The sequence below is a fragment of the Branchiostoma belcheri genome, unplaced genomic scaffold (assembly GCF_001625305.1).
Source record: "Branchiostoma belcheri isolate BF01 breed outbred unplaced genomic scaffold, Haploidv18h27 scaffold72, whole genome shotgun sequence".
In the NCBI taxonomy this organism is placed as follows: Eukaryota; Metazoa; Chordata; class Leptocardii; order Amphioxiformes; family Branchiostomatidae; genus Branchiostoma; species Branchiostoma belcheri.
In genome coordinates, this window is record NW_017804376.1 from 1,420,407 (window position 1) to 1,438,994 (window position 18,588).

General features: G+C 39.2%; 1 protein-coding gene across 22 annotated transcripts in view; it reads right to left on the reverse strand.

Annotated features, from left to right (window-relative positions):
* Positions 1 to 18,473, reverse strand: part of LOC109485058 (peripheral plasma membrane protein CASK-like) — a 150,122-nt gene extending 131,649 nt beyond the window's left edge. For 17 of the 22 annotated variants that reach the window (XM_019788481.1, XM_019788479.1, XM_019788465.1 and 14 more), the window contains exon 1: positions 17,980 to 18,472. In XM_019788481.1, coding sequence (XP_019644040.1) covers positions 17,980 to 18,038 — 59 coding nt within the window. In that variant the 5' untranslated portion in view covers positions 18,039 to 18,472. Of the gene's footprint in view, positions 1 to 17,979 lie in introns of all 22 variants that reach the window. The other 5 variants (XM_019788483.1, XM_019788475.1, XM_019788469.1 and 2 more) reach the window with 2 other exon arrangements.
* Between the last annotated feature and the right edge of the window lie 115 nt (positions 18,474 to 18,588).

An 18,588-nucleotide genomic window follows, 5' to 3' on the forward strand; every position in this document is an offset into this window, starting at 1 on the left:
AGAGAAATGGGCCAAAATGGTTTGGAAAAAAATGGTTTGCCATTGAGAACAGAATTTCTCAAATATAGCAAGGTAAAAATATGTTACGGCTGTCAAAAATTACACTCTTGTACTGACAATATGCAAATGGTGATTATCAAAAGATACTTTTTTGGGATTATACTAAATATTTTTGCATACCACAGTCATTAGACTGATACCAGAGACATTGCTTTTCGTTTAATACCAATAACTTAATGTATAACTGGTAATTATCTAAAGATAATGAATTTAAATATACACTTCCCAGTCTTGTACTAAATATTTTCCATACCACAGTCCAAAGACTGATATCAAAGACATCGCTCTTCATTTATACCAATAACGCAATGTGTAACTCGGGTATTTATCTAAAGATACCGGTAATGCATAATCTTATCATAATATACACTTTCCAGTCTTGTACTAAATATTTCCTATCCCACAGTCCGTAGACTGATACCAGAGACATCACTTTAATACCAATAACGTCAGTGATTTCTCTCTTGCGTAGTTTTAGACCATGAATGATCAATATCGTACGGCGGTGTAATTTCTGCTGGCATTTCCGTCGTGATCCCGCCCAATCATGACAGACCCCCTCTCACAGATAACGGCCGGGCAACCGATGGGTTTTTGTCCTCGCGGGAATCGGATTTTTGTCCGAGATCACCTGACCACACCATTAATATTTCACTACCTGCAACGGCAAGGACTTTACGAGCGACTCGACTTCGGTGGAATAATTCCCGACATAATTTCGCTCTCCCGGCGCCGTAAATAGAAAGGCACGCAAAGACAGTAAAAAACCGGGAGAATTTCAGTGGCCGTTTTACTTTGACGAGCTGTTTATGGTTATTAATAAACCATGGTTCTATCTGATCGCATTACTCAAAATGATCTTTTCACCCCCTGGCTACACTTTATAATGCAACAAAATTTGACATAGATCACAAAATATTGAATGTACTAATAAATCTTGGTGTATCTACCCTCAATTTTGGAGGTCATATAACCCAATAACCATAAGATAGCCTTCGGCAAATTGGTATCTAAGTACGTAATTCAGCTGGAATTCCAGTTTGGCCATGACCTTGTGCTTTGGGTCTTTTGACCTTCAAATCTGGTTGGCAAATTTAAAGATATTCAAATGAGTCTAGACAAAGCAGCAGACCGATTAACCTATATACAGTAGTAAAATGTTTTTGCAGGGCAAACATGTTACAGAATCTAACAGCAGTCAGTACTTTAAAATTGTCAGGGTATTCAAAAGCATGTACATTTTCTATGTCATGTAAGAACAATGCATACATGTAATAGCTAGGTACAATAAAAACATAACAACCCCTTTTAAAAGAACCCCCAAATAAATGCAGCTACAAAGACTGTTCCTGAGTCATGGTAGATAGAGGTTTTATGGTCCATAAAATCCACATTATTACCGGAGGATTTCTAAGACCTTGTCGAAAACACGCTTAAGTTTTACAATGGGGTGTCCATAATCAACAACACGGGGCGTAAAATGGAACATAAATATTACTGTGAGCAAATAAATTGCTGGGATACCCTGACATCATTGCACCTGGTATTTTTATGGAAAAGCAGTAACCATTTTACTTAAAAAGACTATTTCAACCGTAATCTCTGATTCATAATATGAATCAGATATATGTATACTAGAAATTGAATGGTGCAATTGTATAAGTATTACAATTTTTTTTAGTTTTGATAGAATTTGTCTTTATCAAAATGATTTGGCACTGTCAAATAACAAATGGTAGAAAATACATTTTACTTACATTGAAATTGCAATGTATGAAACAGATCTATCCATCTATCAATCTATCTTTATCTACTAGATTCTAAATCAAATGGTATAATTTTGTATTTGACTCGTAACTTTGAGTTCTGATAGCATTTTTATTTACCAATAATTATTCCAAACTGTAGAAAACCCTCTATTATGAAAATAATCGATGCTTAAGTCAATAATCAATGTTACATCCTCGTCCTCACAGTTGTAAAAGACCGTGCTGGATTTGAAAACAGAAATCCTCCGGGGGGGAATTGATGGGGTCACCGTAAAGCGAGGCCGGGCCATAAATCGCGTCGGTTGGGAGAATTATCGGGATTCTGATTTGCAACACAACGGAACGGGGCGGCCTGTTCCCGCGAGAAATCCGCGAAATAAACACAGTAAATACTCCTTATTGGAAAAGTCATTAACGTGGCATCCCCGCGCCTGGTTTCCACGCCATCAGATGGTACATACGGCGTCCACACGATACGGGGAGACCCGGAATCGAAGCGGGGTTTTTGCAAGCAGGGCAGTAATGTCCTTGTTATGGTTGTGCGCGGGTCTGGGGTAAGCTGTTTTATTTATGAAGCTTGCTGGGGTCACTCGCGGGAAAACGCACAGCTGCGATCACTGTGGTTGGACGCACCGTCACAGGACGGTCAGGCAGCTAACATATGCGCTGTACATAAGGCATATATACATAAGATCCAACTTATACAATACAAATTAACAAAGTAAAACTTGCATGAGGACACTTTTATTTTCAATGTTAATGTTAGAAAACCAATTGTACAAATGTTGATCAGCTCGAAAAATTCCACCCAAAAAAAGGCAGAGAACATTTGCCCTGTATCAGTGGTAGAAATACTTTTTTTGCGGTGTTCTGCAATATTGTAGAATGTCAACATTTTGGTCTGCGGAAATACCTTCTGCAAATACACACTTAAAAGTCCGGATCTAAACCCTCGGCATATACAAAATTGCATGTTGGCAAACATTTTACATGCAAAAAACACCATTGAACCCTTTCCTGATTTTTTTTTCAGTCTGCAAAATTGCAGGTTACTTAATTTTTCTTCTGCATTATATTGAAAATGTCTCTACAAAATGCAGACTGCAGATGGGTATTTCTGACAATTGCAAGTTGTGTTTATACAGGAAGTTGGATGAAAATGCTCCTGGCAAAATGAAGCAGACTTGGAAGAGGGAAAAATGATGGCTTACTTGATGGTTGAAACATGCGCCGTAAAACTGATCATTAGCCTGCGCGGCTGATGGAGTAGATGCATGATAGGGAGGGTACCGGTCGTGTGTCTTAACGTGAAGCCCGGTAACCGGGGGACGGGCCATCTGTTTCAGGTGACAGTAGCCAATAGGAGGGTATACGGAAACAGGCACGGGGATCAACATGCTTCTTTTCTTTCACATACCTGGACTGGTCTGGTATTTCGAACACTGTACATCTAATGATTGAAACACAGGGCTGAGGCACAGCAGTCAAAATGTTCTTTTCTTGGCATACCTGGACTGGTCCAGCTAACAATTGAAATGACAATAGTAAGGTATAAGGAAACAGGCAAAGGGATCAACATGCTTTTCTTTCACATACTTGCACTGCGACAAGTAAGAATTGAAATCACCTGCGCCAGACAAATTTCACCAACCATTTTTCTTTCTACTTACGTCATACATACATTAACTTAAAGAAAATTCTGTTGAATCTTTGTCAGCAAAGCCAATACAACACATTACGTAAATTTTGTAGATTACTCTGTAAATATGTTTATTGCCATACTTTGTAAAATAAAGTTTATCATTATCATAGGCCAGTGTAGGTTAGGCACATGTAGATATCAGCAATACCTACACAGCTCCAATTAAAGAACTGACTGTTGCAATTAAACAAATTGTACACTAACAACTAACCCTCACCCACACTCTATAATTTCCAGATTTGCCCCTTACAGACTACAGAGCGTAACATATACTTCACCTCCCATCTTCCTAATTGAAATCACAGCAACCTAGGGGACCGCTGAATCAATTATACTTTACAGGGCAATACAATAACCCAGGGAGTTAGAGATGTAATAACTTGTTAATAACTTCTTACATTGGAGACCATATACCCACATGAGGGTTCATTACAAAATAGGTAATAATGTCCATTTTGTATATTTTTACGTCAATGAAACTATAGTAGAGGTACTGTTTTGTGTATGTCTGTCTGTTTGTGTGTCTGTGTGTGTGTGTTTCCGGATATTTGTGGTCATCACAATTTAAGAAGTTCTTGTGATGATATCTGGTATGTGGGTAGGTCATGGTAGGATGATAGTCAGGGTTATTTTTTGGGGCCCCTGGCTGCTTTCCTTTGAATTGCAGTTTTTGTATTTGTTATCTTCAAGATGGCAGATACATGTAGGTATTTGTGTCAGCAAAAAGTGGTGTGGGTTTGGTCCCCCTAGCATCTTGATCTGCAACTACAAGGGCTTTTTTATAAAATGTATGCTCTTGTCAGTCTTGATGATCTTGTCAAAGTACATATAAATGCAATATACAATGTACTGCGGTACCCACTGGTTGCCCCTTCAGCTTAACCCCGTTGATTTACATGCAGTTCCCCACAGACATACCTGATGAATTATCACATGGACTGAAGTCTACCAGAGGGAGGGAGAATGCAGGTTAAGCTATCCATCAGTTTTGGGATTTTTGAAGGGACATAAAAGACACAAGGACAGCTTTTTTGATGTAAGTTTCACTTAAGAAAAATTGATTTTACAGTAGTTCATGTCGCTCCTAGTGTGTATTTATGTTTCTGTTATGTCTTTTATAGATACATTTATATTTTTTGCTACAGCCGATTGGTGTCAAAATGCAAAGAGGAAATACCAAATACTGTCATATAATTTGCAGTGGTTGGCCTAGATTGACATAGCAAACTCTAGATTTTAACGCAATGAAATTCAAGTGCCGTGAATTTAGACGAAGTACTTTTTTTGTCTGATCTAAAAACTAGCAACTTAGCACTTCTGTTTGCTAAGATTTTGTCTACGTTTCCCAATAGGTTTACAGTGTTCGCAAAGAGGCCACTGTTATTCCTATGAAGAAAATGAATACAGTAACCATGTTGAATGCCAGCCAAGCACTTGGGTCAACGAGACGCAAATACAAGTGTTATGACAAAAACACAAGTACTTTGTTTTTCTTTTATGGCTGGCGCTATACCACAGACCACTTGTGCACTCGTATCGTTTTTCGCTACAGTGGAGTGATTGCCCAGCAAATATTCTCACCCAGCTCTCAGTTAATCCAATCTTGGAGCTTCTGTGGGAAGAAAATAATCAGAGGGTAGGAATTCATCTCTTTCAAGGCTGAGAGAGTTACCGTGAATCATGAAACTTTTGCAATGGTTTTATTTAGTAATTTTCAGGGAAAGGAGGTTTTCAGTGTTTGAAGTTCACGTTTGAAACAATTCTGTAGTACGATATACAATACAAAACCCACATTTGCATTCTGTCATGATTTCACATGAAGACACACCGCAAAAACCACGAAAATAAGACCGCAGCAATAGTAATTGCTTTTACAGTATCAAGCAGGCCCTAGCCAGGCAAGATGGAAAATTTCCACAGGGATTTTTGTAGCGATTTGTGATAAAGCTTGGCCATTTCCTTGATTGCTAAGTTATGAACCTCAACTCTTTTTAAAATGGGGGAGTCTGAAGTTGATATATAATAATTGCTGAACAATTTATACATTTGATTTCCTTCACGGACAGGCTGCACTAAGAAAAAAATATATGAACATTTTGTAGTGTCCCAAACATTTTCCTCTAACTTTTACATCCACACCACATGTCTGGACAGTTTATACACTTCTGTGGTGTACACAGCACCGGGAGCGTTAAATTTACTGCATCTACATGTTAACAGAATGACTGCTAGACAATTTGTACATTTAACTTCTTTCAAGAACTTATACCAGGCTGCAAAAAAATCTGTGTATCTTATAGCGTCCCAAACATTTTCCTTTGCCTTTCCATCTACACCAAATGTCTGGACAGTTTATACACTTCTGTGGAATACACAGCACCGGGAGCGTTAAATTTATTGCATCTACATGTTAACAGAATGACTGCTAAACAATTTGTACATTTAACTTCTTTCAAGAAGGCTGCAAAAATTTCCCAAGAAGGTCCCAAACATTTTCCTTTGCCTTTCCATCTACACCACATGTCTGGACAGTTTATACACTTCTGTGGTGTACACAGTGCTTAGAGTGATAAGCAAGGGCGATGGCCTGTTGCCCTGGCAACCCTGTTAGCACAGGTGGGGGTCAAGACAAAGGAGGTCGGAACAATGTGCAAAAGTCGTCTGATTTAAGTGCCAATCATCTGGAAAGGGTGATGGCCAGGGTCTTCTGAGGAGGAGCATTTTCATTTCACGGCTGGACGAGTTTACAGCTTCTATTAGAGCACAGGTCATCACTCAACGCAGCAGGGAGGGGGGAGGGGGGCACACTGGAAAGTCATGGTCTAAAACATGGTCTTGAAGAAACAGGGCTCAAAATGTCACCTGCACATATGCAGGTTAGTGCAGGTAAAATTGGAGCTGTGCAGGCATTTCTGATGTCTACCTGCACCTAACCTTCACTGGTCCATGTACACCTATGATAGTATGAAGCTACTAAAAGAAATACATGGGAATAGTTTCTGAAGACATATTACTAGTATGATCCACAATTCTGGGTGGTGCTGGTAATTTTCAATGTTACCTGCACCAGTGCAGGTATGCAGAAAAAGTATTTTGAGCCCTGTGTAGTAAGCTGTCTTATTTCTGGGTATGATCTATTGTTCAATGTGTAGAGAAAAACAGTTTTGCAGAGACAATCGTGTCCCAAATACCCCCAATACTGTTTAGCCTCACACCATTCTTATTACATGGGGCTAGCAACTGTACTGTAAATCATGATACATTCAGGGTGGTTTTATTTTGGAGTAGAAGGGAAAGGGAGGTGTTTTAAATTTGTTGTTGTAGTACAAACAAGGAGGACATATTCATGGTCTCATGAATTCACGCTGAAGAGGTCACCAAGGAAATTAAAAAAAATAAAACCTGTGCAAAAGTTCAAGTTACAGTACATGACGGTAGAAAATTATGATCGAAGTAAATTTGGCAAGGATCTCAAGCTAAAACTAGCAGAGTATTTCAAAACTCTGATACACATACATTTTGCATATTGCCTACCCTCTCCTCCATATAGATAGCTATTACACATTTATAGCACTACATTATCCAGTAAACCCAAAACATCCAGCCAGTTGCAGCTGGTATATATAACTTGTACATACTGTGCTAGTAACCTGGCCAATATCAGACTTAACCACTGTGGAAACCCCCAATTAGTACCAACAGATCCCAGTGACAGATAGCATCAGTTTATCCTGCACTGGTGCTGCAGCCAACTTGGCTCAAAGTCAAACCCAGGAGGTAGAGGCTAGGCCAACAAACTGGACTGTTTATCCAAGCACACAATGGCCGACCACACAAACATGTCCAAACCATTATCACTGAGAAGTCACAGTGCGTACTTGTATGTAGTTTGTGGCCTGTAAATTACTGTATCATGAAATTTTTGTAGTACTTTTATTTTGTGGAAAAGACAGGTTTTCACTGAGTTTTGAAGTTGAAACAATTCTGATGTACAGTAGGCATACAAGGAAAAAATATTTGCTGTGTCATGAATTTGCAGAGGGTTTTATTTTGTAGAAAAGGTTTTCACTGTATTTTGAAGTTCAAGTTGAAACAATTCTGCACTACAGTAGGCATAAAAGGAAGACAAATTTGCAGTGTTATGAATTTGCAGTAGAGAGGATTTTGACTCTGAAGGAGGATTTGTGTGTTTTATAATGCTACGTGTTGTGTACATCCTGAGATATATAACTACCGATCTTATTAATTGGGATATAAAGGAAAGCCATCATAAACAACACAAAGCTTTCAAACCATGTTATATTCCTGGTTTCATGAAATATCTCCATGTTCCACATTGAATGGCTTCATAAAATATCTTCACATTCCTCTCTTTGACCATCAAATTAATCATCAATATTTTTCACCACTCCTGAAGGCAATTATTCCGCTATATTTCCATCAATCTTTCATATTCTCCGCAATTTCCAATTAAAAACAATAATCTTGTCATCACTCGTTAGTCCTGCGCTGAAATAATTGCCTACAGCGTTTGTGTCCGACTGGTGAGATTTCATTTGTTTCACGATCGCAAACTGTGCATGTGTCGTATAAAATTCAGCTGCCTTGTCACCAAAAAGGCTGTCTAAGTTACTAGCTGGTTTTGTTATGGCTTCTTTGAAAATTTAACAACATCCAATGATCAACAATGACAAACATGACTGTGCTATTAAAAAGATCTCCTTGGAAGGAATTTCAATGACTTGAAAATGCCCTTGCATAACCTTTTGCAACAAATGAAGCTTCCACTATCATTATGTTCTTGCGTAACTTCATAATAGCTTCGTAATTGCTACTAGCTATTCAAGCTTTTGTATGGTGCTACACAGCCAAACCGTATCATAACACTGTAACTCATAAAACTTACACAATGGCTTTATTTTTGCGGTAACCTCTCCATATACATATATACTAGTAAAAAATCCATGATACTGCAAATATGTCTTGCTTGTAATAAAGTTGTATGACTACTGTATTAGTACAGAATCCTTTCAACTGCAAATTTAAAACAGCATGAAAATACCTACTGCAAAATAAAATTACTGCTAAAGTTTCACAATTTACAGTACATGTGAATCTCTAAAGACATGCCTATGCACGTTTTGCCCCTGGCGAAAATCGCTGAGCACACGGAACACCCACCTGTGACCTTGAGACCCTCTGTCAACCCTCACAAGGTAAACAATAGGGTAAAACAATGTCTGGTCTAACAGGTGCAGTAAGTGTGGGATATGTACCTACTTCAGCCTTGATTACTCAGCTAATAGGGGGCGGGTGTGGAGTCTCTCTTTCTGTATCATAAGGTCAGCAGCATAACCTACTTCTGTAGATGAAGGTTAGATGCCGAGTTAGACATCAGAAATACCTGCACAGCTCCAATTTTACCTGCACTAACCTGCATATACCCAGTACATGGACCAGTGCAGGTTAGGTGCAGGTAGACATCAGAAATACCTGCACAGTTTCAATTGTACCTGCACTAACCTGTATATACCCAGTACATGGACCAGTGAAGGTTAGGTACAGGTAGACATCAGAAATATCTGCACAGCTCCAATTTTACCTGCACTAACCTGCATATACCCAGTACATGGACCAGTGCATTTTAGGTGTAGGTAGACATCAGAAATACCTGCACTGCTCCAATTTTACCTGCACTAAGATGCATAATACTATGCATACATGTATGTTATTTCAAGCCCTGCTTACAAATTACAAATTCCATTCAAATATAGTACATCATAGATTGACGATAATGTCATTTTCTCTCGGTCTAATTCACACGTTATGATTATATAGCATAATCTGATTTGTATAGAGAAGGGAATTATATTTTATAGCTTGATACAGCCATTACCCATTTCTGTCAATGTAACTCCTGAACCCAAACAGATCTGTCCTACTTGTGTTCCCTAGCATGACTGATTCAAAATGAAGCCTCTTTGGCACCTAGAGTGCACACATCTGCAGTTTACTGATCTTCAGGAGCAGCAAACTGTTCTCTCCAGCAGACCAACTCCCTTGGCATGTTATCTCTCTATTTGGCCCATTTCTACTCTTTCAAGCCGCCTTCCTGAGCCTGGTAGAGGCTACACAAACCTGACAAATACACTGGAAGACCGAAGTCAGGGATTTCAGACTTCCTAGAATTACATGTACATGTATTTGGTATTTTTGTAACCTTCAACTTCAAGTTCACTGACCCTTTAGAAAGTATTTTTGGGTTTTTGTGACCTTCAAGTTCACTGACCTTCAGGGAAGTATTTTTGGGATTTTTGACCTTCAAGTTCATTGACCTTCATGGAAAATATTTTTGGATTTTTGACCTTCAAGTTCACTGACCTTTGCTTCATGGAAGTATTTTTGGGTTTTTGTGACCTTCAACTTCAAATTCACAGACCACCAGGAAGTGTTATGGGATTTTTCATGATTATATTCGGAACTGTGGAGGGGGTTGTACGATGCAGTTTAATCAGGTGTTAAACTACTTCCTGAATTCCTCCACATACTTCCCACTTACTTACTTCCCCCTAGCATGTGCTGGACCATCTTCAGCCTTGACCTCCCTATCAATCAACTGTCAAAATCACCTCCCGCCCTCCACGCAACCATCACTACTTCCACTTGCAGACACACAACTCAGCCACTTGAAACAATTTATTTCCTGTCACCTAAAGTAAAAATTGTTTTTGGCACAATGCTGCCAAATGTGGCTACGACAGTTGGGACTGATTTGAATCAGTTAAATGTGACAAATTCAACAGGGGAGTATTACATAAGTCTAGCATGCAGTTTTGGGACTCTTTTGGCTGGGTGAAGCCAGATGTGACAGTCTAGTGTCACTAGAGTAACTCATCCGAATCAGCAAAAGGTGAGACATTCATCTGGGAAAATTACACAACTCCAGTAGTTTGGGGTTTCTTGGAATAAATCAACTTAATGTGACAAACGTGCCACCCAGGGAATTACAGAAGTGTGGTGGAAATTGGCTTTTTCTAATGAGGTCTAGCACATAACCATTAGGATGGGAGAAGATATTACATAGGTGTAGGTGTAACAGTTTTGTTACTCCTGTCCTAATGGAGTCTAATTGCTAACCGTTTATGCAGAATTATACACAATACATGTAGAAACATTTAGGCCATAGCAAGTTAACTCCTTGGTGCATAATTTTTTTTTCTGGTTTGAAAAAAACATAACATCCGTGTCCATAATATCACCAGGGTCTATTATATTGCCACCTTGAGAAAAAGTGTGCTTTAAGATATTTTTACTGCAACATACCCTAGGTATGTACATTTGAGGTGTGCAGGAATGCATACCAAAAGTATGTTGCAGTAAAAATATCTTAAAGCACACTGTTTCTCAAGGTGGCGATATTATGGACCCTGGTGATATTATTGACAGGGATGCTACATGTACGATTCAGTTTCTGTATCAAAAACCCAAATGCTCATATTTTGGTACCGATGGTTGAAAAAAGTCTGTCTTCCTAAATAGTTATTAGTAACTTGATACTGTGACAGTTTTAACATTCATCAATGCAATAATTTTATCAAACATTCAAAATTTCAGCAAGCTTCCAAACGTGGAAAGAAACCTACTGAAGTTCTAAACAGACGGCTACTATGTAATGTCTATACCTGTCCATTTAACCACCTCTGATGGTTGTTAGCCTGTTTGTAAGCCACGCCCCCCTTTTAAGAAGTAGGTCAACCAAGCTGAACCCTGGATGACAGGCTTGCATACCACAACCAACTTACTGAGAGATGTGTGTATGTTATGTGCATGTACATGTACATGTCAAAAACTAAAGCTACATCATACATATACAGGCATTTTCTTTAGACATTCAACAAAATATTGTTCAAACTAACTGAACTAGGAATGCCAAAAAACAATTACTGGTACTCAAGTAACTGGATATGATTTGGGAAAATTTCCCACAAGTCTTCCAAAATCATATCCAGTTGCTTGAGTAACTATCTTTTGGCATATTTTATTACCTGGATGTTTAACCTTCACCAACTTAAACTAGGAATGGAATGGTTAGAACTTTTGCCAGACGTGAGCAGCAATATTCAGTCCAGGAATGGAAGGACAGATGCAGAAGACAGCCCTGGGGCTTACATACACACACTAGTCACCCCAGGATCAGACTTCGCCAAAACAGACAGTACACAAGCTCTAACTTGTCAACTGCGGTGGGTCTCTGATAACAGACAGACTATACAGGAATTCTTCACAGTCAACACCTACATGCACAGGGCTCAAAATACTGGGCGCACATATATGCACCTTACTGCAGGTAAAATTGAAGCTGTGCAGGTATTTCTGATGTCTACCTGTACCTAACCTGCACTGGTCCATGTACAGGCTTTATAGATACATGTAGGTGTATGTGGATTTTTATTTGCTATATTGACAGTAACCACCTACGAAATATAAAAGAAATTATGGCACTGGTTTTTAGTATGATCCATACTTCTCAATGTCTGATTGGAACAGGTAAAATTTGTCTGGTGCAGGTAATTTTCTATGTTACCTGCACCAGTGCAGATATGTTGAAAGAAGCAATTTTCACGGTCACTTCTGTATCACAAATTTATCATCACCGCAAACAAATACTTCACCGACATTCCTTCTTCTACACCTGCCGCTACTGCGAATATATAGTTCCGCAAATATGTCAATTTTTTTCAGACCACGAAATTTTGCTGATTTACAGTATTTCGAGCCCTGATGTCGATATCTCATTGCCAGTCTCCTCACATACACAGAGAGACTTCCCTGTGAGATGGGTGAATTATAACCTGACACCACATTCATCAACTACTCTTCCTCATGTCATCACACGGAAGCTAGAATGGCAGTACTGGGCCTGGGGAATATTGTGCAGGGATTTAGAACTGTGCTAGTATGCCTAGGAAAGCCCTACATATGAAGTTCAATGTATCAAGTTCACCACATTTAATAAACAGTAGATGGATGGATATATGGTGCACTAAGTGACAAAGAAGTTGCACTTCAGGCTGTTTTGTGTAATATATACAACATATACACTTGTACATTACAGTATGTCACATAATATATACATTTCATACTGTATTGCACCGTATCACTAAAATTACCACTATAACAGAAATAAAACTGAAATTTGCAAATTTCATAAATATTAGAACTACAGGTCACTGCAAGGGTCTAGCAATTACATTTTAATATTTTTTTATTATATTGAAATACTTGTTAAACAATATTCAAGTCACAGTATTTCTCAATATTTAAGAATGATTGAAAATAAAATATCATCCTCATGTTGTGAAAAAATTGCAGCTTTGATTTATTACTTGCATAGTTTATTTACAATTGACAGGAATTGCCCTTGATTGACGATGCTTCTCTACTAGACTACTCAGAGTAGTGTCTAGGAATATTTGGAATCTGGTGTTGGAATATTTGGGATGTGGTTGGGAATTTTGGGACCTTGCTGTGACTTCCCGAGGGGCGTGTCTCCCGGCAGGACTTACCGCAGTGGGGCGTCGGTCGGCATTTCATCCATGCCATTCCCAGCATTCCACAGCCCCTGACCTGCTAACCCCCACACCGAACATAGCACCAGATTCACCTGTGTAACCATTCAGGTCAGCATGCATTCACAGATGAATCATCAGCAATTCTTCGCACTTCGAGAAGAATTTGGAAGCAAAATTGTAATTTTGCACCATTTTTGGTATCGTTATTCATGCATCTACAAAGATTTTGGCTTAGATTGTCTAATAAATTTGTCATGATTTATTTATTTGCAAGCTCATGCCCGAAGGCTAATTGCAAGGTAACACACAGTACTGTAAATATGTAAAAAATGTCTACTCTGTAGATCTATCTCTTGTTTCTATGCAAAATCACAGTGCTTGAATTCCTTATTAAATTAATAGATTCTATAGCAAATTCATGACTATTTTCTGTGCCAAACTTTCCAAAGGATCCAAAATATCCTTGTGATTTTGACACAAAGATTTGCCCCTCCCTAAAAAATGTTACAAACGGCGCCATTTCAGATTAGTCATTGGGCTACGACTCTAATTCTTCTGTCTCAAACGCAAGACTTTTACAATACTACTGGGAATACTCAGTCTCTGAATCATCAAAAATCTCTGCATCACAATCCCTGTCTGAAAAATATGGGTGACAGGGTTCTCACCAGGATTTTTTCACAGCGTAGGGGTCAGGTATAGAAGGGCAACTTTCTGTGGCGCGAGTCACGCACCGAGTCCCCAAAACATGGGCCTGATATTCTCCCAAAAAAATTTTGTAACTCATATTAACCACTTAAGACACTATTTATTGTTTATTGGGGGACAGATTTTGTTTTCCCTCTGTTATAGCTTCATTCTTTAGTTATATTTTCATTTTTTTAAAGATTAATGAAGCTTCTGCCCCCAAAAACCACCCCTACGCTCAGTACGCTGGTTGAAACACAGTGTAGGGGGCTAAATCACAGCGTAGGGGGTCCAAATCACAGCGTAGGGGGCCCCTACGCTCAAACAGCCTAGTGAGAAATATGGGTGAGCTATCGACCTTCTTATAGATTATGAGATATTGATGAATTGTGGTCTGGACGTTCATATTGGATATGAACGGGTCAGAGGGCAAATATCATAGAAACAGATTTGGACAGCTGTTCAGGTCTATCAATATCAGAGTAGGAAGTACAGTTGTATATTATGAGTTGTTATATTTATTGTAGGTCTAGATGTCATTCGTAATGTATGTTTTCCAGGGCCCCACTATACATGTAAAGCAGTAAAACTAAAATGCTACTGAGATGAATAAAAGTTTTAAACAGAAACAAATTAAATATAAATCCAATGCCGATTGTCTTTATACATTAAAGAATGACATGATAGGGTTATCAAATTTTATCATTTTACAATACAGCTAATCAAGGATATGAAAATTGGTAACAAAAGAAGCCAATGTTGTTGAGTATTATGTTACCATAAATGTTGTAAAATATGTGCATGATTTGGTAATGGTAATACAACATATTTGAACTAAGTTAGTAACATACAAGAAGTCAGTGCTATTGGGACAATGTTAAAAGATACTACATGTAATCAGCTGCATGTAATACTTTTGCCTTTGGGTAACATAGAAATTACACCCACTGAGAATTATACCTATTCCAAACCATTCTAACAATCTACATTTTTCGTAAACCCCAACTCAAATTTTCCACTTCTTTCCCTCATGGAACCAGTCATTAGTCCCATATGGCAACTAATCACCAATAAGTCATCATGTCCCGCCCCCACACTACCCCGGACTAGAGAACAGACTCATTCCCGGGTAATTACTTGACCCTTAACCTATGGGGACTCCAAATGAGGCCTTGTGTGATCCCAGTGGGAGACAACACCAGCCAGTCCGCCTTGTCATACTGTTAATAAGCACTTGGCTCAGGGGCTGTGAACTGTGACAGATTTTAGGTACAGGTACCATACCAGAGGTTTAGATACAGGTACAGAGGTTTAGGTACAGGTACAGGGGTTAGGTACTGTGCAGGTACAGAGGTTTAGATGCAGGTATAGGGGTTTAGATACAGATACAAAGGTTTAGATACAGGTAGACTAAGAGAGGTTTTGATACAGGTACAGAGGTTTAGATATTGGGTACAGGGATTTTGATACAGGTACAGAGGTTTAGATACAGGTACAGGGATTTTGATTCAGGTACAGTGGTTTAGAAACAGGTACGGAGGTTTAGGTACAGGTTTGGCCAATCATCAGTGAGTTGTACATGTAGCCAACTGTCTTTTTTAGCACAAAACTGTTGAATTAGCAGAATTAGTAACTGGTCTCTATATTGTCTTCAATCATAATTATGAAGACAAAATAGAGTAAATACTGAGTCCAATATGTTACATATGGTTCTTAAATTTCCATAGCGACATCTCCTCTAAAACAATGCATTATGGTAAGATAAAATCACTTACATATACATATTGTCTATTGTCTCCAGGGCTTAGATTTGCATTTAATCCCTTTAATCACTTCTTTGTTGTCTGTGACAATGCCTTCTCTTTTATATACTGCAGTATACAAACAAGTAAACCTTCTAGTAATTCTTCTTTTTGGCCATATGGGGCCATTGTTTTGTATTGTCCAATTCGACAACAGATGTATTAGGTACTTAATTTGAGTTCAAAGACACACATAGAAAAGTCTCTAGTCTAAGAAAAGAAAAAAATTCAAGCTACATTTCAACCACCTGTCAAAAAACAATCTTGGCATCTACAGTTCCTGACAAAAAACTAAAAGACGTACAGTCAAACCTGTAGTGTACAAGTGATCACCTCTACATAAAGGCCGCATGGCCAATTTGTCTACTTTTTGGTGGTCCCTTAGATGATTTTTCCCATTGACACAAGCATTAAAAGCTATCTACAATGACCACCTGTCCACATAGACCAGATTTTATCAGTCCCCTGAGTGGTCCTCTTGGGCAGCTTTGACTGAGCTTGTGTGACCAAAAACAGTTTCAAATTCAAATGACATGCTACTTATATGTGCAATCAAAATTAGATTTTTCTTTCCAGAAAAAGAAATATCAAGTCTTTTAGACGTTTTTAAAGCACATGTAATGCAAACAGAAAATACTGAGACTCAAAAACATCAGAGGTTCTAAAATTTCATCCAGTTTGTTTGGGTTTCAACAAAGGAAGAAAAGGTTGTAAAGTCGGAAAAGCACCCAGTAATCATAGTAAAAACACACAAGCTTAACCCTCATATCCCGAGAGATCACACATAACAATCAACCTCCCAAGGGGGGTTTGTTGCCATGCCAAGGATAGGTAAACCCTGATCCTTGATCTGAAAAAAAAATGTTCAAAACAAACAGAGTTTCCACCCTGAAAAGTCCAGGAAAATCGCTGCTAATCCCTGATAACCGATCCTTCAGATATGAAGTATCATCTTGTGGGTGTGCCTCATGCACTGCTTTAAGGCCGCATTAGTATCATAATTAGTTTTTTAATCTGTACATAATGACATTTGATAATTTTTGTACATAATCAATTCTGTGTATAACTTTTACCAAATTGTATATTTCATGCCTACTGATTTTTGATGTCTTATGTCTAATGTTTATTGTTTGACTTGGTTCCGTATTGTTTTGTATCATCATTTCAGGTTTGGGAGGACAACTTGTAAAGGCGTTGATACACCTGTTTTGTCCTCCCTTCCACTTGTTTTTGCATGTGGTAAATTCAAATAAAGAAATAAAGAAGTGATTTGTCTTCACCCTCCTGTCACCTCAGCATCCTCCCTGGCACTAATCCAAGGTTTCATAAGCTGACCAATCACAGACCCAATGCCCCGTAATCTCTCACTCTACCACCATATCCCCCAAGGCTCGCGCTCCAAACGCAGAGGAACTACGAACGAACAACACCAACGTTCTTCTCCACAGCTGTAAAAGACTGTGTGATTTAACGATGTTTCTTTTACTTTAGGTACATAGTAGAAAAAACAGGTAGCAGGAATCTTGCTGTTTATCTGGAGGAAAATTTATGGCACCTGTGTGCAACCTTGTCTGTCCAGATGTGGTTTTGCGAGAAGAGAATATTATCTTTATAGACCTCCCCACACCTCACTGACATCAGCGTTTTCCCTACTGCTAGCTTGGTGGGAAATTAAATAAGAGCACCTCTTTCTAATACTAATAGTAGGTGAGAAAACAATTTGCAGGCCACCACAGAGGCAGTAAGGATGAAGACACCACATCCACCATCACAGGTCTGTCTCTGCACTGATTACCAAGAAATTGGCCATTTTCACACAAATGAAGCGACAGAGTTTCCATTATTCATGGCGGGTGGAGGGAGGCCGGGCTAGCAGGTAGAACCAGTAGGATTCCTGTTGTGTTGGATCACGCACTGCACCCTCCCGTGGTGATTAATGATCGGTCCCCTGGGTTATGTCCCTCACGCCCTCCCAACAAAACAAACGCAGGATTTTCTGATGTTGTGTCAGTTTCATAAACACGACGTCAGTTTCAATTTCAAAAACATAATTTCGTCAAGTTACGTGTACGGCTTCGTATCATCTACACGGTTCTTTCTATGCCACTATTTTACTCTATTTAATAATTTGACAAACCATTTCTAAACCGAATAAACTCGCAATGTTATCTTGAAATATGATGTAAGTTATGTTTTTCGTACCAAATTCATGTCGGAAGTAAATTGGGGTTTGGACTTCCATGTAGTATGTCGGAAAGGTATTATTTTGCAGAGGTTTCAATATACGAGGGATAGGGCAACGTTAAGGTGTCTACAAGATATGGGTGTGGGACTTGAGGAACTCGTCTTCAGTCTTGAGTAAACAAGAAGGAAAAATCGCCACTCACCTTCCGATGATCTCACACAGTTCGTACACGTCTTCGAACAAAACTTCGTCGTCCGCCATCTTGGGGAGGGGTGGTGTTTTTTCCGCGTCTCAGCAAAAAACAAACAAACAATCAACCCTTCTTCCGGCGCGAGTAATCCAGTCTGGCCGAGAAAGCCGCTGTCTTGGCAAGATTTTCGGAGAATTTCAGACCAGTCGATGTCCCGGCGTCGTTTCGCGAATATCCAAGTAGCAGCGGGGAGCTCCGCTCTGGTTGAGTGCACTCTGACCCAGCTGGCTTTTTTGATGACACCACAAAAAGCAGCGACGCACGAAAACCTACAGGAAGGAATTCAGCCTTTCAACTATCGAACAAACGCAATCTGCAGCCACAGGCGACCCTTGGCGAGCCAACATGAGAGTTGTACACGAAGTGGCTCCACAGAAGGGCACCAACATCACGCCATCTTGAAATTCGACAACTCCAAATTGGGCGTGGACTGAGCATGCTCCATACCTGGGAGGATGGGCTGCAGTTCCCACAAGAGTCGGCAGGAGCGCTCGTAGGATTTTTGGAGGTGCAAGAAATCAACTTTTATATTTGTGAGGCATTCTCAACAATTTTGCTTCG